We start from the raw sequence: 26,368 nt of genomic DNA on the forward strand, positions 1-26,368 counted from the left end.
TAGGTTGGATGCGGTAGGTGAACGCCTTGGTTTGTTGGGCACATTGGATGGCTGGAATCATTGGACAGGCTGGTATGAGGGATCTGGAATGGGCGGTTCATGGTGGGATATTTTCCCAGAGGGAGTTGTGAGGATATCGGGCCACAGGAGCAGACCGTCTCTTCTGGGTATAGGAAAGACCACTACCTGAGCAGGAGTAACAGCATGAAGCTCAGTAGCGTTAGCAGAGCGGGAGCTAGCAAATGCTCTGGGGGATAAGGAGTGCTATTGACCAGAAGGCCTCCACCTCCTTCCCCTTGGCTGTGCTCTGCTAGGGTGGCTGGGAGACATAGTCGAAGCAGCTCCGGCCCCCGAGGTGGGGCCCACAGCGCAGGCTGTACTGGAACCAGATGCGGCCATGGTTCAGGTAGCAATCCTTCTGGTGGGGCCCCCCAGCCTCCAGCGGGATGTCGCAGCTTCCCAGCAGGTCATCGTCCCACTTGAAGTCCTCGTCCCAGACCTCTATGCGGATCTTGCTGGTGCTGGTGATGCGGACGGTACCGAACTCCAAGGGGACGTTCCAGATGGGATTGTTGTTGTTCCAGATGGTGCGGGTCTGGATTTCCCTTCTCTCAAAGAAGACCTTGACGAAGGCATCCGTAGCAGTAATGTAATCCCCCCACAGGCCGCTGGCCCGCTTCACTGTCACCGTGAGCTTCCCCAGGCCGCGCTCCCGCGAGCAGCACATGGTGTTGGTCATGGTATCCCCGGGGCAGAGGCAGGAGCAGGGGTCATGGGCGCTACGTTGAGTCCCCGAGGGGCAGCTTCGGGTGCAATTGCTCCACAGGGCCCTCTCACGGATGTACTCACTCACCGCCCGCCTCAGCGCCTCCCGCTTGGGGTCATCCTGCTCCAGCAGGATGTGGATGGGGTGCAGCGAATAGGACACCAGACCGGGGCTGGCTTTGAGGCTCTCTATCCAGGTGGAGAAGACCTTGGCATCACTCCCGAAGAGCACATCAGTCGTGCTCTCTCCTCCCTCCACCTCCACGTGGCGCTCCCGATACGTCTCGTGGAAGCTCCCCTGGATCTTCCCCTTCCTCTTCTCCTCCTCGCACTTGCTGTGCCCACCCTTGACTGAGGCCATTCCGATACTCTTTGCTGCCTCCATGCTCAAGCAGTCCTTGATCTCGTCGACAGTCAAGCTGCTCATTGACGCTTCGCAGACCCGCACGGCAGTCACGTCCCGTGCCCGGCCCCCCAGCTGCAGCTGGGAGAGGTAGTGGGTGCCGTAGTTGCTGATTAGCTGCTGGTACTCCAGCTTGGATTTGCTGTCGTACTGCTCCGGGAGGTTCTCCAACGCCAGAGTGAAATGGCTGGTGAGCGGTGGCGTCTCGCTGACCCGGAACCTGGTCAGGGAGACAAGGGGAGGAGTGTGCTCAGCCCAATGAGTCAGCTGAGATCATTAGCTGTGTAGCCTAAGGCCCCAGCCAACCCAGAAGAAAGGGTCTAAGCAGGTGGTTCCTATTCAATGCAACCACCCAGTCTGCTGAACTTCACAACCTTGCTGGGGATACCGCCAGCTCCTTGATAGTTCTGGCCACAGCAGGTGGCCGGGGTGTCCTGACATACAGGACAGGAAAATCCCCCACAGCTGGCCCGTCCCAGATGTGAGCTGGTGCCCCCTAGAGGGGAAAGGCCTCTCTTCCCTCTTCCCCGCTCCCTTGAAACAAGCTAGTCTCCTGTCCTGGGGCTGGATGGGAACCAGGGCCCACTAGAGGGGAAAGGCCCCATGTCCCATTCCCTGTTTCCCTAAAACAAGCTAGTCTCCTGCCCTGGGGCTGGATGGGAACCAGGGCCCACTAGAGGGGAAAGGCCCTGTGTCACCTTGTGGTGTTGCTGTGATCCCAACTCCAGATGAGCCCTCCTGACTGAGGCTGGCTCTCACCTGTAATAGCCGCAGGAGACCTCATGGCTCATGAAGCTGTATTTGTCCTTCTGCGTGTGGTCTAGCAGGAAACTGGCCAGTTTGGAATGCGATCCGGCCAGCGCCACCTGGACATTAACCTTGGGCTTCACCGGCACGTCCAGCCCCACCTTCCAGTCGTTCTGCACCGGGGACGCCGCGGACTCCATCATGCCCATCGCCGACTGCGGCACCGAGCTGCTCAGGCTGTGTTGGCATGAGACGTGGACCCTCCAGTCCACCACAGCCAGCGGCAGCCTCTGCCACTGCCCTCCCTGCAGTTGGTTCCGGCACAGGGTGCAGGTGCCGTCTGGATTCTGCCAGTCACTGCTGTCCACCAGATCGGCCCCCTTCCTGGCCATCGTGGTCACATCGATGCCCATTCCTACCAAGCTGTGCCCGGGAACGAAGGCCGTGTGCTTCTTGCATTCATTGAGCGTCCCTGTCTGACAATGGGAGGAGGCCCCAGGGAAGATGAAGAGGAAGAGGGGGATGAAGGCACCAAATCTGGGCATGGCTGATGTGATGGGATCCCCCACCAAGGAGAGGCAATCAGCCTCTGAACAGCCTAGAGGAACAGACACACAGAGGTCCAGAATTAGTGACAATCCAGTGGCAGGCAGTTCCATTGGTTAACTCTGTTGTAGCAACAGAGACATCCACTTACCATCCATGACATCTACCATGTTCTATAGCACACCCATGAAAACTGTGGGCTCTAGAAACTCTGGTGTCAATAGATAAATGACCTGATGCCTCATTTGCATGTTTGACTATAGATTACCTAATTTGCATCAATTCCCTCCCATCCCTATTTCCCAGATGTTGCAATACCAACACTAACTATGAGGAGGAGGTAGAGTTTCACGTACCCACTCGACAGCTTGCTATATAATCATGGGTCATTGCAGTTCTTCAATGGGGCCATTAAAGGACGGTGCAATGTGGACAGATTCTGTTGGTTATAATTAGTGAGCCGAGGTAGTGGCTGGGTCTGGCCACTAGTATGCAGTGCAAAGCCACATACAACCCGTGGCTACGAGTGGTGGCTTTTATAGCCAGCAAGAGCAGCGGGACCTTGGGCCACGCTCGGCGTGACTGGCGTTGCTGTGGAAACTGCTGGGGCCCCCTTGTGGCCACGCCCAGTGGTGGATTTGGTTATGTTGAACCACTGATGGGGGGTCATTTTATGGGGTTTCTCTCTGGCACTGCCACCTTTACACTGTGGCTGTTGGTCAAAGAGAGCAGGAAATTCTGGTGCCCCAGAGGAGACTCTGGGCCCATCTAGCCCAGTATCCTGCCCCCTCCCTTTTGCCCTGGATCAGGCCCATTGGCCCATCAAGCCCGCTATCCTGCCCCCTCCTTGCCACCCGAGAACAGACCCATGGGCCCATCTACTCTGGTATCCTGTCCCCTTCCTTCTGCCCCAGATGCTTTGAGCACCTCACACTTCTCTTTGCGTCCCTCCCCTTCCTAACCACAAGGGATGCTGTGTTAAAGGTCAATTTGAATTGTTTTCAGCTTGGGTTGGAACTGTACAGCAATGCTGGCTGTGGGGCAGGAAAGGGTAACAGCTCTGCATCCTGTCAGGGTAGCAGGCTCGGACTGGGAGGGGACAGTAAATGGTTGAACTCACCCCAGCAGAACCAGGCAGGAAAAACCCATTTGAATATGGACTGCTTGGTTCTGGCCAGCCCCCTGCAATCCGCGCCTTGGGGTTCCCTCCCCTCCACAACTCTTTTGGTGCTCCTCAATCCAGATCTGCTGCCCCCCACTGCTTCGTTGCCAATAGAAAATCAAACAGCCTGAAATTGCAAGATGCCCCTGATATGAAGCGTATCAACTAGGTAAATTAATGATCAAAAGCTGAGTGGCAACATGGGCTAGTGGCTGGGGCACTGGATTGAGCGTCAGGACTCCTGGGTTCTATTTTCGCTCTGGTGGGCGAGTGGGGTGAAGTGGGTTAGACCAGAAGAGACTAGGAACCACGATCTTGGTTGAGGTCTTTACAGAACCCGGTGTGACAGGGTTCCCAATCTCAATGCTGGGGGGGGGGGTCTGTGCAGAGCCCAGCATTAGCTGGAGCGGTCATCTCAGTTGGGATGGGTCTGTGCAGCACCCAGAGTGATGGGGTCCTCAATCTCGGCCGGGGTTTGTGCAGCACCGGGCGCGAAGGGGTCCCTGGTCTTGGTCAAGGTTTGTGCAGTGCCCAATGCGATGGGGTTTCTGATCTCGGCCGGGGTCTGTGCAGGACCCGTCAAGATGGGGTTCCTGATCTGGGTCGGGGTCTGTGCAGGACCCGTCACGATGGGGTTCCTGATCTCGGCTGGGGTCTGTGCAGGACCCGTCGCGATGGGGTTCCTGATCTCGGCCGGGGTCTATGCAATGCCCAGCGGGAAGGGGTCTCTGATCTCGGTCAGGGTCTGTGCAGGGCCTGGCACAATGGAGTTCCCGATCTCAGCCATGATCTGTGCAGATCCACCCATCGCTCACCTGTCTCAGGAGCCAAGCTGAGGTATATTTAGGATCCGGGGCCCGTCGGCAGCCAGGACTGGGATGTGTCTCTGCTGGGAGAGACGCGCTTTGAAGGTGGATGAAGGCAGCACACAAGGTCTCCTGTGTTCTCAGTGTCTCAGACGTCATCACGCTCCCCCCAACGCTGAGTTCCTGCCCCCCTTCACACCCCCAGCCACAGCCAGCTGGGAAGGAAGCTGTGGCCACCAATTTTTCCACCCCTGTGGTGGATGAAACGCCCCTCCCGTGACTCTCGTCCCAGGGTATGAGGAGCTAGAGAGGCTGCAAAGGAAACCACAGTGAGCCAAAGCCTGCACTGAGTCACTGGGGCCATTGCGTACCCGAGGAGAACGCCCCCTGCTAAGCCCCCTGACCAGCAGCACAGCGCCCCCTAAGGCCACACTGGGGCATTGGGGCCAGCACTGCCTGCCAGGGGAGAGCGCCCCCGAACGCCACGCTGGGGCATTGGGGCCAGCACTGCCTGCCAGGGGAGAGCGCCCCCTGATGAGCCCCCCACCCTGCAGCATTGCGCCCCCTAGTGCCGCACTGGGGCCAGCACCTAGCGCCTCAGGGACCCCACTGTAAATACAGAGCCACCCCACTGTTGCCAATGGAATCAGGCCAGGATTCTGATCCCTGGGTAAATCTGGAGCAAGCCCAATGCCCTGGCCCTGTGGGGCAGGCTGGGGTGGAGGTGGGGAAATTGGGCATTGAGAGAGGGATGACGACCCTGGGCTGCTGTAGAATAGGTTAGAGGTTTCCTTCTGTCTCTCTGTTCTCCCGAGTTTTGTTCTATCCACACTTTCATTTCCTGGGACTTCAACCCCAGGGACCCACAGCCCGCACAGGAGACCCTGGACTCCCCCCATCAGGGGATTCTGCTCACTCCTTCACCCCACTGCTGGGAGGATCCCTGTCCCCCTGTCCCCCCCAATATCTTTCCAGGGGTCACGCCCAATCCTTGCACCCCTCATTATTCTGCTGGGGTCATCCCCACTTTCTGCATCCCCATATATTCTACCAGGGGTCTCCCTCACTCCATCCCAGCATGCCCCCCATCCGCTTTTGACTCCTTCTCCCCCATGGAGATACAAGCTGGGGGTGGGGGGGTGACACTCTCTACCTCAATCATGCAATTGAGCTGGGTGTCTCCCTGCCTGTTGTTGGCAGAGTGACCTCAGCGCCTGGAGGGGTTGGCTGCTTGTCACTGGCAAAGCATTGTAAGTGACAGCCCACGTTGGAGAGTTGGGGAGGGGGGAAGGGTCTGGACGCAGGGTCCCACCCTGCCTGGGAGCACAGAGCCGTACTCCCAGGGCTGGGGAGGGGCCCCAGGGATGAGACAGCCACACCCTTCAAGGGACGGCGAGGGGATTGGAAGTGCAGAGATAGGTCCCAGGAGGGAAGGAGCCTCTGGCAAGAGCCCCAGAAAGGGCGAGGAGCACCAGGGCATGAGAATGGTGATCCCATGAGGGTATCACACAGCCACACTTCTTCAGTAAGGGGATGCGGCATGGGACCCTACAGCCATATCTCATATGGTTCAGGAAGGGGAGCTTCTTAGGTAGGCAGCTGGTGCGGGTGGGGGGTGAGGGTGGGTCTGCCCATTTCAGGGAAAGGCCCACCCCAGGTCCAGCCTCCAGCACAGGACTCCTGGGTTCCGGCCCCTGCTTTGAGAGTGGAGTGGGGTCTAGTAGGCTAGAGTAAGGGGGCTGGGAGCCAGGACTCCTGGGTTCTATCCAGTCTCTGGGAGGGGAGGAATCACACAAGCCCCCAGGCGACAAAAAGAGGTGTTGCTTTCATATTCCTTACACAGCATCAGCGCGAGGCTGGTTTACAAAGAAGCTTTGGGCGGGGGTTACCATGAGCTTCCCTTAACTGTTAAGTTTGAAACCCTCAGCCGGACAATCCCTTCTAGCCCTGCTGCACCCCCACACCACTGCACTGCAGGGAATCAATGAATTGGTTTGAGCATTGGCCTGCTATCATCTCATCCAACCCCCTGCTCAAAGCAGGACCAGTCCCCAGTGTTTGCCCCAGATCCCGAAATGGCCCCCTCAAGGATTGAACTCACAACCCTGGGTTTAGCAGGCCAATGCTCAAACCACTGAGCTATCCCTGCCCCGTGTGGAGGGGTGAAGAGCAGGTCCAGATGGTAAGTGGGGGTGCTGGAGGTGGGAGCAGATGGGCCGGGGGAGGGCCCCACACCACTCCCCCTGCTCCCCACAACAACTGTCGCTACCACCACCCAGGAGCAAAGAGGAAAGTCACTCAGTTCAGCAACGAAGCCCCTCCACGGTGTCCAGCACCCGTCTGTGCGCTCCCCCAACAGGGTCCTCCTCCTGAATGGTAACAGCAGCCGGCTGAAGGGAGCAGCAGCAAGCAGCCCGCAGCCAGCCAGGAGAGACCCCAGAGATGGAGGTCGGGTCAGCCGCTGGCCCCCGGAGGGCAGGCCGGCAGGGCCACCCCGAGCAGCAACAGCAGCCGCAGCCGGGGAGACCTCCAGCCAGCGGAACAGCCAGAGGGAACTCGCCCGCCGCTAGCGTGAGGCCTTCTTGACATCCCGGGAGGCGGGCAGGCTCTTGCCCTTTTCCTTCCCCTGGCCCTTTTTACCAGCCGAGGAGGCTCCCCGGAAACTGAAGAGGGCTGTGGCCATGGCAGCTGCAGAGTCCGGACCCATGTCCAGCGGTGCCCGATGAGGGGCGGAAGCAGAGGGGCCGGTGGTGGTGGTGAAGAGATTAGGCACAGGGAGAGATGGGGGATTTGGCAGGGGTGGGACCACAGGGTCAAGGTGAGGGGCCCCACCCACAGTTTCCCCCAGTATTTTGGAACGAGGCAGGAGACAGAAGGGATGGTTAGGGGAGAGGGGAAAGGTGAATCACTTGTCCCAGCTAGGATGCGGGCAGGGGAGGGGAAGGATACCAAGAGGGTGGGGCGTGGGAAGATCTCTCGAGGCAGGGGGGCGGGGAGTGATCAGCAGCATGGGATAGGGATACTGGCTCCTCCGGCTGCACTGGGGAGAGAGAGACTACAATATCAATGGGGGGATAGTGAACAGTGTGTGGGGGGTGTCCTAAATATAAAGGGAAGGGTAAACCCCTTTAAAATCCCTCCTGGCCAGAGGAAAAATCCTCTCACCTGGAAAGGGTTAAGAAGCTAAAGGTAACCTCGCTGGCACCTGACCAGAATGACCAATGAGGACACAAGATACTTTCAAAAGCTGGGAGGAGGGAGAGAAACAAAGGGTCTGTGTTTGTCTGTGTGCTGCTTTTGCCGGGGATAGAATGGAGTCTGAGAACTTTTAGTAAGTAATCTAGCTAGATATGCGTTAAATTATGATTTCTTGAAATGGCTGAGAAAAGAACTGTGCTGAATAGAATGACTATTCCTGTCTGTGTGTCTTTTTTGTAACTTAAGGTTTTGCCTAGAGGGATTCTCTATATTATGAATCTAGTTACCCTGTAAGGTATCTACCATCCTGATTTTACAGAGGTGATTCCTTTACTTCTATTAAAAGTCTCCTTGTAAGAAAACTCAATGCTTTTTCATTGTTCTAAGATCCAAGGGTTTGGGTCTGTGGTCACCTATGCAAATTGGTGAGGGTTTTTACCAAACTTTCCCCAGGAAGTGGGGTGCAAGGGTTGGGAGGATTTTGGGGGGAAAGACGTGTCCAAACTCTGTTTTTTCAGGAAGCCAGATAAAGTTTGGTGTTGGCAGTGGAAGTCCAGGTGCAAAAGGTAACAATAGTTTGTACCTTGGGGAAGTTTTAACCTAAGCTGGTAAAAGTAAGCTGAGGAGGTTTTCATGCAGGTCCCCACATCTGCACCCTAGAGTTCAGAGTGGGGAAGGAACCTTGACAAGAGTGGACTTTGGGAGACGCCAATCCACATCTGAGCTTTCCTTGGGAACGTTCAAACTAACATGTAAACAATGGTGTCGGCCTGCAAAAAGCTGAATCATTCATGGACATGGGATTTGTCCATGTGGCTACAAACTCCATCCTGTTGCTGTGATTTTGTACAGGAGAACAAGGGGTTTCTGGCCACAAGAGGAAGAATATAAAAGGCCCTGGAAACCCCTCCATTTTGTCTTCAGATGGCTCAAGAGATGGCCTCTCCACCCACAAGAGATGCCTGAAAGAGACTGAAACAAAGGCCCAGATGAGAGTCATGGGGCCAGATCAGAACCAGCGCCCCAAAAGCGGAAGGGCCTCGTGTCCCATTCCCCAGCCCCCTGAGATAGCCAATCCCCCTGCTCTAGGGCCAGATCAGAGCTGAATCCCCTTAGAAGGAAAATTCCTCATATCCCTTTCTGGATCCCTTGGCAATAGCAGTGTCTTGCAAATATCAGCTGGGGGATATTAATACCCCCTAATAACACGGCCCATCTCCCTGTAGGTCTTTCCCACTGTGACGTTCACCTCTGGTGTTATCTGGACTGGTGATCTCCAAGGTCACGCCAATGCTTGATTCTGGGAGCCAGCCTGATCCTGCTCTGCTGTGAGAACCCCCACTCCTGGGCTGTTCACGCACAACCTCTGGCATTCAAGCTGCTCCTTGGATTACGCAACCGAATGACACGAGCCAATATCTCCGGTCCCAGACACTACGCTGGGAACCTCCGTCTGGCAGTGTCCAGTTATGTCCGCTGGATGCTGCAAGCGTATATAAGTTCATCAATTTAACAATAAAATTGATATGTAGCAGGCTTGTTATCGCAAGGGGAGTCTCTGACACGCTTCAAACCAAACGCACTGCATCAGGTAGAATACACAAACAGATATATTACTATAAAGATAAATTTTAACTGATTATCAGTCAAAGTACAAGAAGAATCGGTCAAATGAAATAAAAGCAAAACACATTCTAAGCTGATCTTAACGTTTCAATGCCCTTACAAACTTAGGGCCTGGCTACGCTTGCCGATGTAGAGTGCTGTGAGTTAAATCCGCCTTCGCAGAGCGCAGTCGGGAAAACCCTGCAGTCTGTCCACAGCGACAGCGCACTGGCATGGCCACATTTGCAGCACTTGCAGCGGCATTGGGAGCGATGCATTGTGGGCAGCTATCCCAGCATGCAAGTGGCTGCAATGTGCATTTCAAATGGGGGGGGGGGTGGGGTGAAGTGTGACAGGGAGTGTGTTGTGTGTATGTGGGGGGAGAGAGAGTGGGTTTTTGGGGTTCTGAGAGTGTGTCTGCATGCTGTCTTGTAAGTTCAGACCCCCATTCCCCCCCGTCTCTCTCTCACTCACTCAAAGCAAACAGTAAATGTTTACTTTTTCTCCGGCTTCTCCTAAACGGAGCTTTCAAAGGGCATTTCCGCATTCCTGCAGCCGACTTCACAACAATGACAAGAGTGGCCACTTGGCTTAAGGGGATTATGGGATGTTTCCGGAGGCTGACAAGAGCTCAGTAATGGAACACCTCTTTCACACTGGCGCTGCGGTGCTCCAGGGGGGGTGCAGCAAACGCTATTCCACTCGCTGAGGTGGAGTACCAGCAGCGCTGTAGCCGTGGAGTCAGAGCGCTCTGTCCGTGTGGACAGGGAGTAAGCTAGTGCGCCCGGGGCTCCTATATTGCGCTGTAACTCGCAAGTGTAGCCAAGCCCTTAGATGCTACTTACCACAGGCTGGTTGCTCGGCAGCCAAACTCTCCCCTTTGATCATTCATTCGCTTGTTGTAGTGTCCGTAGATGTTGGTGGAAGAGAGAGAGAGAGCATGGCAAATGTCTCTCCCTTTTACCATGTCCTTTCTACTCTCTTGGCTTTGCCCCCCCCCGCGACCCCCTTCAGAGTCAGGTGAGCATTACCTCATTGCAGTCCCAAACTGACCAAAGGAAGGGGGTGACTCCCTGGAGAGTCTAACAGAGTCTTTTGTTGTTGCCTCGGTCAGCAACCTAGGATGTTCCCCCAAGGTACAGAGCGTCACACCCACCCACCACACTCTGTCCCGGACAGAAGCCACTCCCTTTGACTGGCATTAGCCACATTACACCAGATTCCCCATTGCAGCGAATTCATCCAGCGTCTAGCTCCCCTCTCTTGCCATGCCTTGCTTCCCTCCATCCCAGAGCTCCCCCTAGTGTTCCCAAGCATGTATTGTAGCCGCTCATTTCTACTCTAGATGTAGGTCCATCCCACTGAGGTTAGAAAAATCACAAGACTTCCTGCTTAGAAATTTGATTTCACACATGTTTTTTGAGGCAGGGAGATACATTTGCAAAGTTCCAGAGACCTGGAATCCTCCCAGAAACAAATCATTTTGCAGTGGTGCTGCAAAGCTGCATGGCAGTTTTCCAGGCTGGAGATGTTTAACTTGCAGTCAGTAGGGTTCAGAGTTAACCACACCCATCATCAGTGAGGTGCACTGTGGACTTATTGATTAGGCTCTCAACAGAGGCAGGTAGAAGTGAGACAGGAAGAACCTTGAATCCCCGAATTAGGGAGAATTTGCTCTTCCCAAATGTGACCCCAGTGCAGTGCCATCTCCCTGAGCCTGCTGACAGCCTCAGTCAATAGCCCTGTGGCATGTTCTCCTGGGTACTAACTCTGAAGCTTCCTGACGGTGAGTGATACGTCATCATCTGTGACGACCACCTGAGCAGAGAACATCCAGCTGGTTGGTGGGTGGGACCTGTGAATTTATAATGATATAACTAACCCCAAAGCAGCTGGGTAATTGTGGAAAGCAACAGAAACAACATTTAGGGAACAGCCCCCTAATGAATCCTCCCCCTGGAACCCCGGCCCATCTGCTGGGTCTTTTGAACCATGTCCACCCTGGAATATCTTCAGGTTTCTACAGAGGGTTGATCACTGAAGCCGCAATAGGACAGGGCTAAGCTCTGGACCTTATCCCTTCTTGCAGAGAACATCGGTTTTCCAGTGGATACACTAGACAGATAAATACCGTTGGTGGCTGGAGACATGGGGCGGTGGATTGGTTGCCCGGCCTGCACATCTTGGTCGACTGGTTGGTTGGACGTACTTGGGACATTCATTGGTTGGTTGGTTGCACCGGCTACACATATTGGTTGGTTGGTTGGATGTACTTAAGACCTTAGTTGGTTGCTTGGTTAGTTATATTGGATGCACTAGATCAGTAGTTCTCAACCCGCAGCTGCTCGTGCCCCAGTCAGCACACAGCTGAAGCTCGTGTCACATCTGAGGGACATACAGATAGTATATATGCACTATGGATGTGGCCAGAATAACACATAGAGAGCCGCATATGCAACCCGCAATGCAACCTCCCCTGCATATGTAACCCAAAATGGTAAATAGGTTGAGAACAGGTATGCAGTAGGTAGATACATTAGTTTGTTGATTGGAGGGATCCATTGGATGGTTGGAATCATTGGACAGGCTGGTCTGATGGATTTGAAATGGACGGTTCTTGATGGGATGTTTTTCCAGAGGGAGCTGTGAAGATAACGGACCCACAGGAGCAGACGTCTCTTATGGGCATAGGAGACCCTGATTCCCAAGCAGGAGGGTCAGCATGAAGCCGCCCAGCATCAGCAGAGCGGGATCTAGCAAATGGTTGGACAGGGAGTACTATTGACCAATGCACACCCATGCCCCTCTCCGATCCCCTATCTAAGGGGCTGACCAGAAGGCCTCCACCTCATTCCCCTTGGCTGTTCCCAGCTGGGGTGGCTGGGAGACATAATCAGAGCAGCTCGGCCCCCCGAGGTGGGGCCCACAGCGCAGGCTGTACTGGAACCAGATGCGGCCATGGTTCAGGTAGCAATCCTTCTGGTGGGGCCCCCCAGCCTCCAGCGGGATGTCGCAGCTTCCCAGCAGGTCATCGTCCCACTTGTTGTCCTCATCCCAGACCTGGACTCGGATCTTGCTGGCGCTGGTGGTGTGGACGGTACCGAAGTCCAAGTGGACGTTCCAGACGGGATTGTTGTTGTTCCAGATGGTGCCAGTCCACATCTCCCTTCTCTCAAAGAAGACCTTGACGAAGGCATCCGTAGCAGTAAAGTAATCGCCCCACAGGCCACTGGCCATATTCACTGTGACCATCAGCTTCCCCAGGGTGCGCTCCCACGAGCAGCACGTCGTGTTGGTCATGGTATCCCCAGGGCAGACGCAGGAGCAGGGGTCATTGGCGCTGCGTTGAGTCCCGGGGGGGCAGCTTCGGGTGCAATTCCTCCACAGGGCTCTCTCACGGATGTACTCACTCACCGCCCGCCTCAGCGCCTCCCGCTTGGGGTCGTCCTGCTCCAGTAGGATGTGGTGGTTTGCAGCGAATAGGACACCAGGTCAGGGCTGTCTTTGAGGCTCTCCTTCCAGGCCGAGAAGACCTTGGCATCACTCACGGAGAAGAGCACATCAGTTGTGCTCTCTCCTTCCTCCACCTCGACCTGGCACTCCCGATACGTCTCGTGGAAGCTCCCCTGGACCTTCCCCTTCCTCTCCTCCTCGCACTTGCTGTACCCACTCTTGATCAAGCCCATTCCGATACTCACGGCTGCCTGCATGCTCAAGCAGTCCTTGATCTCGTCGTCAATCAAGCTGCTCCTTGACGCTTCGCAGACCCGCACAGCTGTCACGTACTGCACCCGGCCCCCAAGCTGCAGCTGGGACAGGTAGTGGGTGCCGTAGTTGCTGATTAGCTGCCGGTACTCCAGCTTGGATTTGCTGTTGTACTGCTCCGGGAGGTTCTCCAGCACCAGAGTGAAATGGCTGGTGAGCGGGGGCATCTCGCTGACCCAGAACCTGGTCAGGGACACAAGAGGTGGATTCTGCACCCGGTGAGTCAGCTGAGGTTATTAGCTGCCAGTCCTAAGGCCCCAGCCAAACCAGAAGAAAGGGTCTAAGCAGGTGGCTCCTACTGAAAACAGCCACCCATTGTGCTGAACCTCACAAGCTTGCTGGGGATACTGCCGGCTGCTTGATTGTTCTGACAGACTGCCCCCGCTCTGCTCATAGCAGGTCACCGGGCTGTCCTGACATGCATGAGAAGAAATCCCCATAACTGTCCAGTCCCACGTGGGAGCCAGTGCCCCCTAGAGGGGAAAGGTCCTGTGTAGCATTCCCTGCCTTCCTAGCTAACCAGTCCCCTGGCCTGGGGCCAGATCGGAGATGATGCCCGCTAGAGGGGAAAGCTCCTGTGTCCCATTCCCCATTATCCTGAATCAGTCCCCCATCCTGGTGCTAGATTGAAGCCAGTGTTCCCTAGAGAGGAAAGGTTCTGTGTCACATTCTCTGCCCCCCTGAGCCAGCCCTCCTAGGCCTGGATCTGACCTGGTGTCCCATTTAGGGGAAAGACCCCGTATCACTGTGCGGTGTTGCTGTGATCCCAATTTGAAGTGAGCCCTCCCGACCCAGGCTGCCTCTCACCTGTAAGAGCCACAGGAGACCTTGTGGCTCATGAAGCCGTATTTGTCCATTTGCGCGTGGTCTACCATGATACTGGCCAGTTTGGAGTGCGATCCAGCCAGGGCCACCTGCACATTAACCTTGGGCTTCACAGCACGTCCAGCCCCACCTTCCAGTCATTCTGCACCGTGGACGCCGCCGAATCCATCATGCCCATTGCCGACTGCTGCACCGAGCTGCTCAGCTTCCGGCTGCAAGAGACGCGGACCCTCCAGTCCTCCACGGCCAGTGGCAGCCTCTGCCACTGCCCTCCTTGAAGTCGGTTCCGGCACAGGGTGCAGGTGCTGTCCTGATGTTGCCAGAGGCTGCTGTCTACCAGGTAGGCCCCCTTTCTGGCCATCGTGGTCACATCGATGCCCTCTCCAGCCAGGCTGTGCCCGGGCACAAAGGCTGTGTGATTCTTGCATTCATTGACCGTGCCAGTGTGACAATGGGAGGAGGCCCCAGGGAAGACGAAGAGGAGGAGGGGGATGAAGGCACGAAATCTGGGCATGGCTGATGTGATGGGTTCCCCCTCCAAGGAGAGGCCGTCAGCCTCTGAACAGCCTAGAGGAACAGACACACAGAGGTCCAGAATTAGTGACAATCCAGTGGCAGGCAGTTCTGTAAGTTATCTCTGTTGTAGAGACAGAGACATCCACCTACCACCGACGACATCAGCCATGTTTTATTGCACACCTACGAAAACTCATTACACAAATGACGTGATGCCTCATTTGCATGTTTGACTACAGATTACCTAACTGGCATCAATTCCCTCCCCTCCCTACTTCCCAGATGTTGTAATACCAGGACTAACTACGAGGAGGAGGTAGAGTTTCACATGCCTACTCCACGGTGCGCAATCTAATAATACGTCATTGCAATTCCCCAATGGGGCCACTAGAGGGCGGTGCCACATGGCTTGTACTGAGTGAGCTGATTCAGTGGCTGGGTCTGGCCACTAGTGGGCAGTGCAAAGCCACACACAACCCATGTCGTGGCTTTTTAACCAGCAAGAGCAGCGGGAGCTTGGGTCGTGCTAGGCATGACTGGCTTTGCTGTAGAAACTACTGGGGCCCCCTTGTGGCCACGCCAAGTGGTGGATTTGGTTGTGTTGAACTACTGACGGAGGGTCATTTTCTGGGGTTTCTCCTGGCCAGCATCAGCCCTAGCGTCTGGCGCTGCCACCTTGACACTGCAGCTGTTGGGGAAAGAAGGCAGGAAATGTTACCACCCCGGAAGAGATCCTGGGCCCATCTAACCTCTTATCTTGCTCCCTCCGTTTTGACCTGGATCAGGCCCATGGGCCCATCTAGCCCAATATCCTGACCCCTCCCTGCTACCCAGAGTAGACCCATAGAATAATAGAATCATAGAACTGGAAGAGACCTCGAGAGGTCATCTACTCCAGTCCCATGCATTCAAGGCAGGGCTAAGGATTATCTAGACCATCCCTGACAGGTGTTTGTCCAACCTGCTCTTAAAAATCCCCAGTGATGGAGATTCCACAACCTCCCTAGGCGATTGATTCCAGGGCTTAACCACCCTGACAGGTAGGAAGTTTTTCTTCAAGTCCAGCCTAAACTGCCCTTGCTGCAATTAAGCCCATTGCATCTTGTCCCATCCTCAGAGGTTAAGAAGAACAATTTTTCTCCCTCCTCCTTGTAACAACCTTTTATGTACTTGAAAATGTACATATGGAGCTAGAGAAACAGAGAGATCCAGAATTAGTGACAATCCAGTGGCAGGAAGTTCCATTGGTTAACTCTGTTGTAGCAACAGAGACATCCACTTACCATCCATGACATCTACCATGTTCTATAGCACACCCATGAAAACTGTGGGCTCTAGAAACTCTGGTGGCAATACACAAATGGCCTGATGCCTCATTTGCATGTTTGACTACAGATTACCTAATTTGCATCAATTCCCTCCCGTCCCTATTTCCCAGATGTTGCAATACCAACACTAACTATGAGGAGGAGGTAGAGTTTCACGTACCCACTCGACAGCTTGCTATATAATCATGGGTCATTGCAGTTCTTCAATGGGGCCATTAAAGGAGGGTGCAATGTGGACAGATTCTGTAGCTTATAATTAGTGAGCTGAGGTAGTGGCTGGGTCTGGCCACTAGTATGCAGTGCAAAGCCACATACAACCCGTGGCTACGAGTGGTGGCTTTTCTAGCCAGCAAGAGCAGGGGGACCTTGGGCCACGCTAGGCCTGACTGGCGTTGCTGTGGAAACTGCTGGGGCCCCCTTGTGGCCACGCCGAGTGGTGGATTTGGTTATGTTGAACCACTGATGGGGGGTCATTTTATGGGGTTTCTCTCTGGCACTGCCACCTTTACACTGTGGCTGTTGGTCAAAGAGAGCAGGAAATTCTGGTGCCCCAGAGGAGACTCTGGGCCCATCTAGCCCAGTATCCTGCCCCCTCCCTTTTGCCCTGGATCAGGCCCATGGGCCCATCAAGCCCGCTATCCTGCCCCCTCCTTGCCACCCGAGAACAGACCCATGGGCCCATCTACTCTGGTATCCTCTCCCCTTCCTTCTGCCCCAGATGCTTTGAGCACCTCACACTTCTCTTTGCGTCCCTCCCCCTCCTAACCACAAGGGATGCTGTGTTAAAGGTCAATTTGAATTGTTTTCAACTTGGGTTGGAACTGTACAGCAATGCTGGCTGTGGGGCAGGAAAGGGTAACAGCTCTGCATCCTGTCAGGGTAGCAGGCTTGGACTGGGAGGGGACAGTAAATGGTTGAACTCACCCCAGCAGAACCAGGCAGGAAAAACGCATTTGAATATGGACTGCTTGGTTCTGGCCAGCCCCCTGCAATCTGCGCCTTGGGGTTCCCTCCCCCCCGCACTCTTTCGGTGCTCCTCAGTCCAGATCTGCTGCCCCCCACTGCTTCGTTGCCAATAGAAAATCAAACAGCCTGAAATTGCAGGATGCCCCGATATGAAAGGTGTCAACTATGTAAATTGATGATCAAAAGCTGAGTTGCAATGTGGCCTAGTGGCTGGGGCACTGGATTGAGAGTCAGGACTCCTCGGTTCTATTGTCACTCTGGCAGGGGCGTGGGGTGAAGTGAGTTAGAGGATGTGGGGTGGAGGAAGAGTCAGGACTCCTGGGTTCTATTTTCGCACCGGGAGAGGAGTGAGGTGAAGTGGATTAGAGGATGGGGGGGTGGAGGGGGAGTCAGGACTCCTGGGTTCTATTGTCGTACTGGAAGGGGAGTGGGATCGAGTGGGTTATAGCAGGAGGGACTGGGGACCATGATCTTGATTGAGTTCTGTGTAGCACCCGGTGTGACAGAGCCACCAATCTCTGTCGGGCGGGGGGGTGGTCTGTGCAGTGCCCAGCATTAGGGGGCCCAGATCTCAGTTGGGATGGGTCTGTGCAGCACCCAGAGTGATGGGGTCTTCAATCTTGGCTGGGGTTTGTGCAGTGCCCGGCGCGATGGGGTCCCTGATCTCGGTCGGGGTCTGCTCAGGGCCTGAGGCAATGGGGTTCCCAATCTCGCCTGGGATCTGTGCAGTGCCAGGGGAGATGGGGCTCCTGATTTTGGCCGTGCAGTGCCCGATGCAATGGGGTCCCTCATTTTAGTCTGGTCTGTGCAGGGCCTGGTGCAGTGGGGTTCCTGATCTCAGCTGAGGTCTGAGCAGACCCACCCATCACTCATCTGTCTCAGGATTTGAGCTGAGGTATATTTCGGCTCTGGGGCCTGTCGGCAGCCAGGGTTGGTCTGTTTCTCTGCTGGGAGAGACGCGCTTTGAAGGTGGATCAAGGCACCACAAAAGGTCTCTTGTGTTCTCAGTGTCTCAACCATCCTCACACTCCCCCCAGCACTGAGCTTCTGCCCCCCTTTACACCCCCAGCCACAGCTAGCTGGGAAGGAAGCTGTGGCCAGCAATTGTTCCACCCATGTGGTGAATCAAATGCATGTACCGTGGGTCTCGACCCACGGTATGAGGAGCTAGAGAGGCTGAAAAGGAATCCACAGTGAGACAAATCCTGCAACGAGTCATTGGGTCCGCTGCATGCCCAGGAAGAGCACCCCCTGCTGAGCCCCCCAACCTGCAGCATAGCGCCCCCTAGTGCCGCACTGGGGCCAGCACCTAGCGCCTCAGGGACTCCACTGTAAATACAGAGCCATCCCACCGATGCCATTGGAATCAGGCCAGGATTCTGATCCCTGGGTAAATCCAGAGGAAGCCCAATGCCCTGGCCCTGTGGGGCAGAGCTGGGGAAATTGGGCACTGAGGGGCGGGGGATGACCCTGGGCTGCTATAGAGCAGATTTGAGGTTTCTTTCTCTGTCTCTGTTCTCCGTGTTTTGTTCTCTCCACCTTTTCATGCCCTGGGACTCCAACCCCAGGGTCCCACAGCTCCCATATTCCCCCATCAGGGGATTCTGCTCACTCCTTCACCCCCTGCTGGTAGGACCCCTATCCCTCTGCATCCCCATTATCTTGCCAGGGGTCACCCCACTTTCTGCATCCCCACATATTCTACCAGGGGTCTCCCTCACTCCATCCCAGCATGCCCCCCATCCGCTTTTGTCTCCTTCCCCCCTCATGGAGATACAAGCTGGGGGTGGGGGGGTAACACACTGTACCTCAAAATAAGAGCCAGGAACCTCCATATTCCACACTGTGATATGACAATGAAATGTTTTCTACAATACATGCCTTGTGAGGTATCGTTTAAGAAGTCTTGCTCTGCTGAACAGGAATATCCTGTTGAATGGGGAGTGCTATCATTATCGGTGAAGTTATCACGTGTTGCAATAACTTTGCCTCTGAAATATGTGGTAAGTGGGAAATGCACATTATTCCTTATCCACATTTACCAGAGGCTGGGCCGGACAGGTATTGATGGCCGATCAAGAAGAATCCAGACTCCCACTGACATCACCACTTGACCTCTCTTCTCCCGCATCTCAATATCATTGGGAAGACAAAGACTTTGAACTGGGGAGATTGGTCCCAGGCTGAGAAGGGAATCTAGCCTGTGTACAGAGAACTGTCAACAGCCTGGAGCACCCAGTGGGGTGAGAAATGTTCTTGGATTCAAATCTTCTAAGTTTAACAGACTAAGCAATTTAGACTGCGATTCTATTTTTATTTCTTGTGTAACCAACATTGACCTCTGTGTTTATCACTTCTAATCACCTCCAATCGATCTTTCTGTGGTTAATAAACTGACTTTAACATTTTATCCTTACCAGTGAGTTTGCCTAGAGGGCTTGGGGAATCGGCTCAGGCTAGAAAGGCTGGTGCATGTCCACTTTTCTTTGACAAAGTGGTGAAGTAAATCATGAACTTGCGCTGTTTAAGAGAAGGTCTTGAGGCATGGAAAAGGGTACATTTCCTGGGTCCAAGGCTGGGGAGATTTGCAGATGTCTGTCTCTGTCTAATTAGAGCATTCCTGCAATTTAGCTGGGTGTCTCCTTGCCTGTTGTTGGCAGAGTGAGCTCAGCCCCTGGATGGGTTTTGCTGCTTGTCACTGGCAAAGCACTGTAAGAGACAGTCTGGGTTGGAGAGGTAAGAGGGCACAGCGGTGCCCCAATTCAAGGTTCTACGCTGGGGATCCAGCCACAGGGGGCAGTACAGAGGCATGGGAAATAAATTGGGGAGGGTCCAGGAGAACTCAGAGTCACACCCCCTTGGAGGAGGGGCCCAGGAGCAGAGAAGACCATGCCCTCTTCAGGAGAGGGGGCGGCTATGGAAGTAGAGTCCCACCCTACTTGGGAGTACAGACCCACACTCCCAGAACTGGAGTTGGAGGGAAGGGGCCCCAGGGATGAGACAGCCACGCCCGTCTAGTCTAGGGAGATGACCCCAGCAGAGGAGGAGCCTCTGGGAAGAGCCCCAGAAAAGGCGAGGAGCACTAGGGCATGAGAATCATGCTCCCATGAGGGTATCAAACAGCCATGCCTCTTCGGTGAGGGGTTGGGGCTTGGGACCATACAGCCACATCCCATGGGGTTCAGGAAGGGGTAGGGCTTAGGCAGGCAGCTGAGGGGATGGGGGGTTAGTGTGAGTCTGCCCATTTCAGGGAAAGAGGCCACCCCAGGTCCAGCCCCAGCACAGAACTCCTGGGTTCTGGCCCCTGTTATGAGAGGGGAGTGGGGTCTAGCGGGACAGAGTAGGGGGGCTGGGAGCCAGGGTTCTCTCCAGTCTCTGGGTGGGGAGGAATCACAGAAGCCCCCAGGTAACAAAAAGAGATGTTGATTTCATATTCTTTTCACAGCATCAGCGCAAGGCCGGTTTACAAAGAAGCTTTGGACGGGGGTTACCATGAGCTTCCCTTTACAGTTAAGTTCAAAACCCTCAGCCTGACAATCCCTGCCAGCCCCCCAGCACCCCCACTCCACAGTGCCGAAGGGAATCAATGAATTGCTCTCACAGACTGCTCCAATTCCCTCCAGCAGGGGGCAGCGCCTCCCCTCCACACTTATACGCATGAGAACGGTATTTCACCAATCAGACACGACCGATGGGGTGGGGCCTGGAACCACAGAGCCACGCCCCCTGGGGAGTGAGGGGCCAGTAGAGCCACAATCCCGGGGAGGGAGGGGCATTGACCCATGTGCTGTTAAGAACATAAGAATATAAGAATGGCCAGACTGGGTCAGACCAAAGGTCCATCCAGCCCAGTATCCTCTTTGCCAACAGTGGCCAATGTCAGGTGCCCCAGAGGGAGCGAACCTAACAGGCAAAGATCGAATGATCTCTCTCCTGCCATCCATCTCTACCCTCTGACAAACAGCTGCTAGGGACATCATTCCTCAGCCATCCTGGGAAATAGCTATTAATGGACTTAACCTGCGTGAATTTATCTAGTTCTCTTTTAAACCCTGTTATAGTCCGAGCCTTCACCACCTCCTCAGGCAAGGAGTTCCACAGGTTGACTGTGCGCTGTGTGAAGGAGAACGTCCTTTTATTTGTTTTAAACCTGCTGCCCGTTAATTTCATTTGGTGGCCCCTACTTCTTCTATTATGGGGACAAGTAAATAACTTTTCCTTCTTCACTTTCTCCACACCACTCATGAATTCATATATACCTCTATCACATCCCCACTCAGTCTCCTCTTTTCCTAGCTGAAAAGTCCTAGCCTCTTTAATCTCTCCTCATATGGGACCCGTTCCAAACCGTGAATCATTTTAGTTGCCCTTCTCTTAACCTTTTCTAATGCCAGTGTATCTTTTTTGAGATGAGGAGACCACATCTCTACGCAATATTCAAGATGTGGGCAGACCATGGATTTATATAAGGGCAATAAGATATTCTCCATCTTATTCTCTATCCCTTTTTTAATGATTCCTAACATCCCGTTTGCTTTTTTGACCGCCGCTGCACAGTGCGTGGACGTCTTCAGAGAACTATCCACGATGACTCCAAGATCTCTTTCCTGATTAGTTGTAGCTAAATTAGCCCCCATCATATTGTATGTGTAATTGGGGTTATGTTTTCCAATGTGCATCACTTTACATTTCTCCACATTACCTTTCATTTGTATTTTTTTTTTGCCCAATCACTTAGTTTTGTGAGATCTTTTTGAAGTTCTTCACAGTCTGCTTTGGTCTTAACTATCTTGAGCAGTTTCGTATACTCTGCAAACTTTGCCACCTCACTGTTTACCCCTTTCTCCAGATCATTTATGAATAAGTTGAATAGGATTGGTCCTAGAACTGACCTTTGGGGAACACCACTAGTTATCCCTCCCCATTCTGAAAATTTACCATTTATTCCTATCCTTGGTTCCCTGTGTTTTAACCAGTTCTAAATGTATGAAAGGATCTTCCCTCTTATCCCAGCACAACTTAATTTACGTAAGAGCCTTTGGTGAGGGACCTCGTCAAAGGCTTTCTGGAAATCCAAGTACACTATGTACACTGGATCCCCCTTGTCCACAAGTTTGTTGACTCCCTCAAAGAACTTTAATATATTAGTAAGACACGATTTCCCTTTATAGAAACCATATTGACTTTTGCCAAACAATTTATGTTCTTCTATGTGTCTGACAATTTTATTCTTTATGTAAGAGGGGGAATAGTCCCGCTATTGTGGGGAACTTTCCTGGCTTCTGCACTACCCCGGTGAATTGGGTGAGCAAACGGATCCGAGTCCTCACTCCCACTTCCTTTACCCAGTGGCCTCCCTGCCCTTGAGGACTCCCCTTCCACTCTCCTGTCTGGCAGAGTCCTCCTAACCCCAACAAGGCTGGGCCCAGGATTCCTGGGGGGCTCGACCCCCAACCCTGTTGTGGTCACCTAGGACAGTGGCTTGGGTGTCCCCACTCCGGGGTACTCTCTCTGCACTGGGCACTTCTCTGACCCACTGACCTTTTCATCAGCAATTAATTTTAAAAAGACTAAGGAAACGCGGGAAAGGTTAAAGGAAACACATCACCCCGCTCTGTGGCAGGGAACGTCACAAACAGTGCCTCTGGAACGTCAGGGCGGTTCACAGTCTGTTTCTTGTAAGTCCCAGGCCTTATTCCCAGGCCCTGGCCGTGCTGCAGGGATGCTGTGGGCTGGACACTCGCTCTGGTGGTGTCCACACGCTCTCAGGCTCTAGGTGGCAGGACCCTTCTGCCCAGTGTCGCCCCCGCCCTGCCGGGCTTACGATCCAAGCTTGGCCTGCAGAGCCTCTTGGCTGAGGCGTCTCCCTGTGCTGGGCCCGCTGCCCAGGGTCCCCCTCGCTCTCCCCAGCTGCTCACCGCACCCAGCTCCGGACTGCTCCAGCCCCAGCTCCACCACTCGGTCTCTGCACTGCTGCTGCTCTGCCTCCAGCTCCCTGCGCTGCTTCTCTGGCCCCTCTGGCTCTGGTGGCTGCAGCTCTGCTCCCAGGACAGGGGCTGCTCTCTCTGGGCTGCTTTTCTGGTCCCTCTGGATCTGGTACAGCTCTGCTCCCCAGCTCAGCTTGGGCCCCTGCTTTCTCCTTAGCTCAGCTCCACTCTGTCTGACCCAGGCAAATCCAGCTGACATGGAGGATGGGATCTCCTGACTCCCTGATTAGCCTGCCCGCCCTGTCATTCAGGCTGATCAGGAGCATTGGCCTCTCCCCATTGTTCCTGGGGGCTGTCAGTCTCAGGGTCCTGGTTTCCCATCGACCCTTCCCCTTTTAGTACTGGGAGCTAGCAACTAAAACACCCCCACTGAATGTTAGGAAGGGGGCAACAGTCCCCTTACATTTACTATTGTTTCAACTAATCTGCCCGGTACTGACATTAGACTTACCGGTCTGTAATTGCCGGGATCACCTCTAGAGCCCTTCTTAAATATTGGCGTTACATTAGCTGTCTTCCAGCCATTGGGTACAGAAGCTGATTTAAAGGACAGGTTACAAACCATAGTTAATAGTTCTGCAATTTCACATTGGAGTTCTTTCAGAACTTGTGGGTGAATGCCATCTGGTCCCGGTGACCTGTTACTGTCAATTAATTCCAAAACCTCTTCTAATGACACTCCAATCTGTGACAATTCCTCAGATTTGTCACCTACAAAGATCGGCTCAGGTTTGGGATTCTCCCTAACATCCTCAGCCGTGAAGACTGAAGCAAAGAATTCATTGAGTTTCTCCGCAGTGACTTTGTCGTCTTTAAGTGCTCCTTTTGTATCTCGATCGTCCAGGGGCCCCACTGGTTGTTTAGCAAGCTTCCTGCTTCTGATGTACTTAAAAAACATTTTGTTATCACCGATTGAGTTTTTGGCTAGCTGTTCTTCAAACTCCTTTTTGGCTTTTCTTATTACATGTTGACACTTAATTTGGCAGTGTTTATGCTCCTTTCTATTTACCTCACTAGGATTTGACTTCCACTATTTACAAGATGCCTTTTTATCTCTCACTGCTTCTTTTACAGGGTTGTTAAGCCACGGTGGCTCTTTTTTAGTTCTTTGACTGTGTTTTTTAATTTGGGGTATACATTGAAGTTGGGCCTCTCTTAGGGTTTTCTTTGAAAAGGGCCCATGCAGCTTGCAGGGATTTCACTCTAGTCACTGTACCTTTTAATTTCTGTTTAACTAACCCCCTCATTTTTGCATAGTTCCCCTTTCTGAAATTAAAGGCCACAGTGCTGGGCTGTTGAGGTGTTCTTCCCACCACAGGAATGTTAAATGTTATTATATCATGGTCACTATTTCCAAAGGGTCCTGTTATGGTTACCTCTTGGACCAGAACCTGCGCTCCACTCACGACTAGATCGAGAGTTGCCTCTCCCCTTGTGGGTTCCTGTTCCAGCTGCTCCAAGAAGCAGTCATTTAAAGTATTGAGAAATTTTGTCTCTTCATTTCATCCTGAGGTGACATGTAGCCAGTCAAGATGGGGATAATTGAAAACCCCCACTATGATTGAGTTCTTTATTTTGATCGCCTTTCTATTCTCCGTTAGCATTTCATTGTCACTATCAGTATCTTGGTCAGGTGGTCGACAGTAGATCCCTACTGTTATATTCTTATTCGAGCCTGGAATTACTATCCACAGAGATTCCATGGAACATGTGGATTCATTTAAGATTTTTACTTCATTTGATTCTACATTTTCTTTCACATATAGTGCCACTCCTCCCCGCCCCCCGCATGACCTGTTCTCCTTTCATAATCTCCCCAGCCTCCTACCCCTCCCCAGGGCAGCAGAGGGACAAGAGAAGGAGACTGCTTGGTGTAGAGCCCACGCTCAGTTGGGGAACAGACCCCCCCTATGTCTTGAGGAACAAAAAGCAACCCCCCATGGGGGCTCAGGAGAGGGAGGGGCCCAGGAGATGAGACAGTTACAGCCCCTGGAAGAAGTGTCTCATAGCCACGCCCTTAGAGTGAAGGGGAGGAGCCTGGAAGCACAGAGCCATGCCCCCATGGACCCAGAAGAATGAGGGGTTCTAGGGGAGCAGACAGCTATGTTCCAGAGAAAGTGTGGGTTAAGGACTCAGAGCCATGACCCCCAGGGACTCAGGAGGTGGAGGAGCCCTACGGGGCATATAGCCGTATAGAGGGGTAGGGATCCTATGTGAGGGAGTGGTGTCACCTCACCTATGAGGGCTAAGCAGAGCAAGGAGCCCCAGGGGGATCAGAGGCCATGCCAACATTGGGGGCGGGGGTTACCAAAGAGCCAAGCCCCCAGAGGGGGTGGGCCCCAGTGGCACACAGAGCCACCCCCCGCAAAGAGGGTTGAGGAGCCCCAGTGATGCAGAGAGCCATGCCCCCAGAGCGGGGAGGGACTGCAGCCGCGCACAGAGCCACGCTGTTGAGAGGGGGTGTGGGGCTCAAGCCGGCACGGTTGGAGAAGCCCTTGCTGCATTTGGGTCATTCGCAGGCAGGGGGGGAGACGTTCGGGCTGAAGCAGATCGTAGGGCAAGGCGAAGGCCTCCCCGCCCTAGGGGCAGGTGGGCGCCCCGGGACTTGCCTCCTGGTGCTCCCCCTGTTGGTGGCACCACAGTGCCCCTGCATCAGGGAAGGTGGCCCGGCAGAGGCAGCAGCCGTACCGCGCCATGGCCCCTGCCTCCTCCCCGTCCCGCCGCTAGCCATGCGTCCGCTCGTGCTCGTGGAGGCTGGAGGAGACCACAGAGGTTTTGCTGCAGTGGTCGTACTGGAAGGGCGGCTCGCGCGAGTGCGCCCGGTGGTGCTGCGTGAGATCCCAGGAGGCCAGGAAGGTCTCGTCGCACTGCAGGGACATGTAGGGGCGCTCGCCGGTGGGGATCCGCTGCTCCGTCCTGTCGAACGTCTTCTCCTGGTCCAAGAACAGAAGGGCGAGCGACAGACCATCCCTACGCCCGAGCTCCAGGAGGTCCCAGACCAAAATCAAATGATCAAAGATGGTGCGGCCTGGGATGGTGTAGGTCTGGTTGGATGGACCACGTCCACCAGCATGGACCCCCACTGCAGCAGGATGGCCTTCGCAAAGACTTTGTAGTCCGTACTGAGGAGGAAGACGGGATGCCAATTCTGAAGGTCACAGAGGTCCCCCTTCTTCTTTAGCAAGGCGAGCACGGCTCGCCTGCACGACAGAGGCAGGATGCTGCTTCCCAAGGACTAGCCCCAGACAGTGACAAGCTCAGGCCAAGCATGTCCCAGAATAGGCAGTAGAACTCCACGGTCAGCCCATCCATGCCCGGAGATTTATTGGTAGGCATACGGTAGGAACTCTTCGTTTCAAAGCTTGGTTCCCAGACCAGTCTGTGGAAAAATACTGACATCCCAAGTGGAGCCCAGAGACCTGTGGTCTGAACACATGCCCTTGCATTGTTGTAGCAGCCATTGTTTACAAGCTTTCCAAAATGCCCACAGGAAGGTTAAGCTATTCCAGTCCATTATCTTTGCTGATGGGCCACCAGCACTGTCCGGCTTCTTCATTGTTGTACCAGAAAGTCTAGTTGTGCGTGTCACATAGAATAAGCACAATTGAAATACAGAGATATCGTCAATATTCCTAAATTTAGATACAAAAAGGATACATGCATACACATAGGATAATCATATTCAGAAAATTGTATCTTTTTCAATGACACCTCAAATGACCTATCTTGTACAAAATGCATCATAATTA

The 26,368-nt window shown here is 53.9% G+C and overlaps 1 protein-coding gene and 1 pseudogene across 1 annotated transcript; both read right to left on the minus strand.

Moving 5' to 3' along the window:
• Positions 1 to 310: 310 nt before the first annotated feature.
• Positions 311 to 4,588, minus strand: LOC141989831 (perforin-1-like). Its single transcript, XM_074956751.1, has 3 exons — positions 4,435 to 4,588; positions 1,928 to 2,513; positions 311 to 1,388 (listed from the first exon to the last, which is right to left on the minus strand). The coding sequence occupies exons 1-3, from the start codon at positions 4,586 to 4,588 to the stop codon at positions 311 to 313; spliced, it is 1,818 nt and encodes a 605-aa protein (XP_074812852.1).
• A 7,463-nt stretch (positions 4,589 to 12,051) lies between these two features.
• LOC141989832 (perforin-1-like) lies at positions 12,052 to 25,393 on the minus strand (annotated as a pseudogene).
• Between the last annotated feature and the right edge of the window lie 975 nt (positions 25,394 to 26,368).

Source organism: Natator depressus, chromosome 6 (assembly GCF_965152275.1).
Source record: "Natator depressus isolate rNatDep1 chromosome 6, rNatDep2.hap1, whole genome shotgun sequence".
Classification (NCBI taxonomy): Eukaryota; Metazoa; Chordata; order Testudines; family Cheloniidae; genus Natator; species Natator depressus.

Coding starts and splice junctions, on each gene's coding strand:
- LOC141989831 (XM_074956751.1), bottom strand. CDS start 4,588: ATGACGTCTGAGACACTGAGAACACAGGAGACCTTGTGTGCTGCCTTC. Junction 2,514..4,434: donor TTGGCTCCTGAGACAGGTGA/GCGATGGGTGGA, acceptor CTGTTCCTCTAG/GCTGTTCAGAGGCTGATTGC. Junction 1,389..1,927: donor GTCTCCTGCGGCTATTACAG/GTGAGAGCCAGC, acceptor CTCCCTGACCAG/GTTCCGGGTCAGCGAGACGC.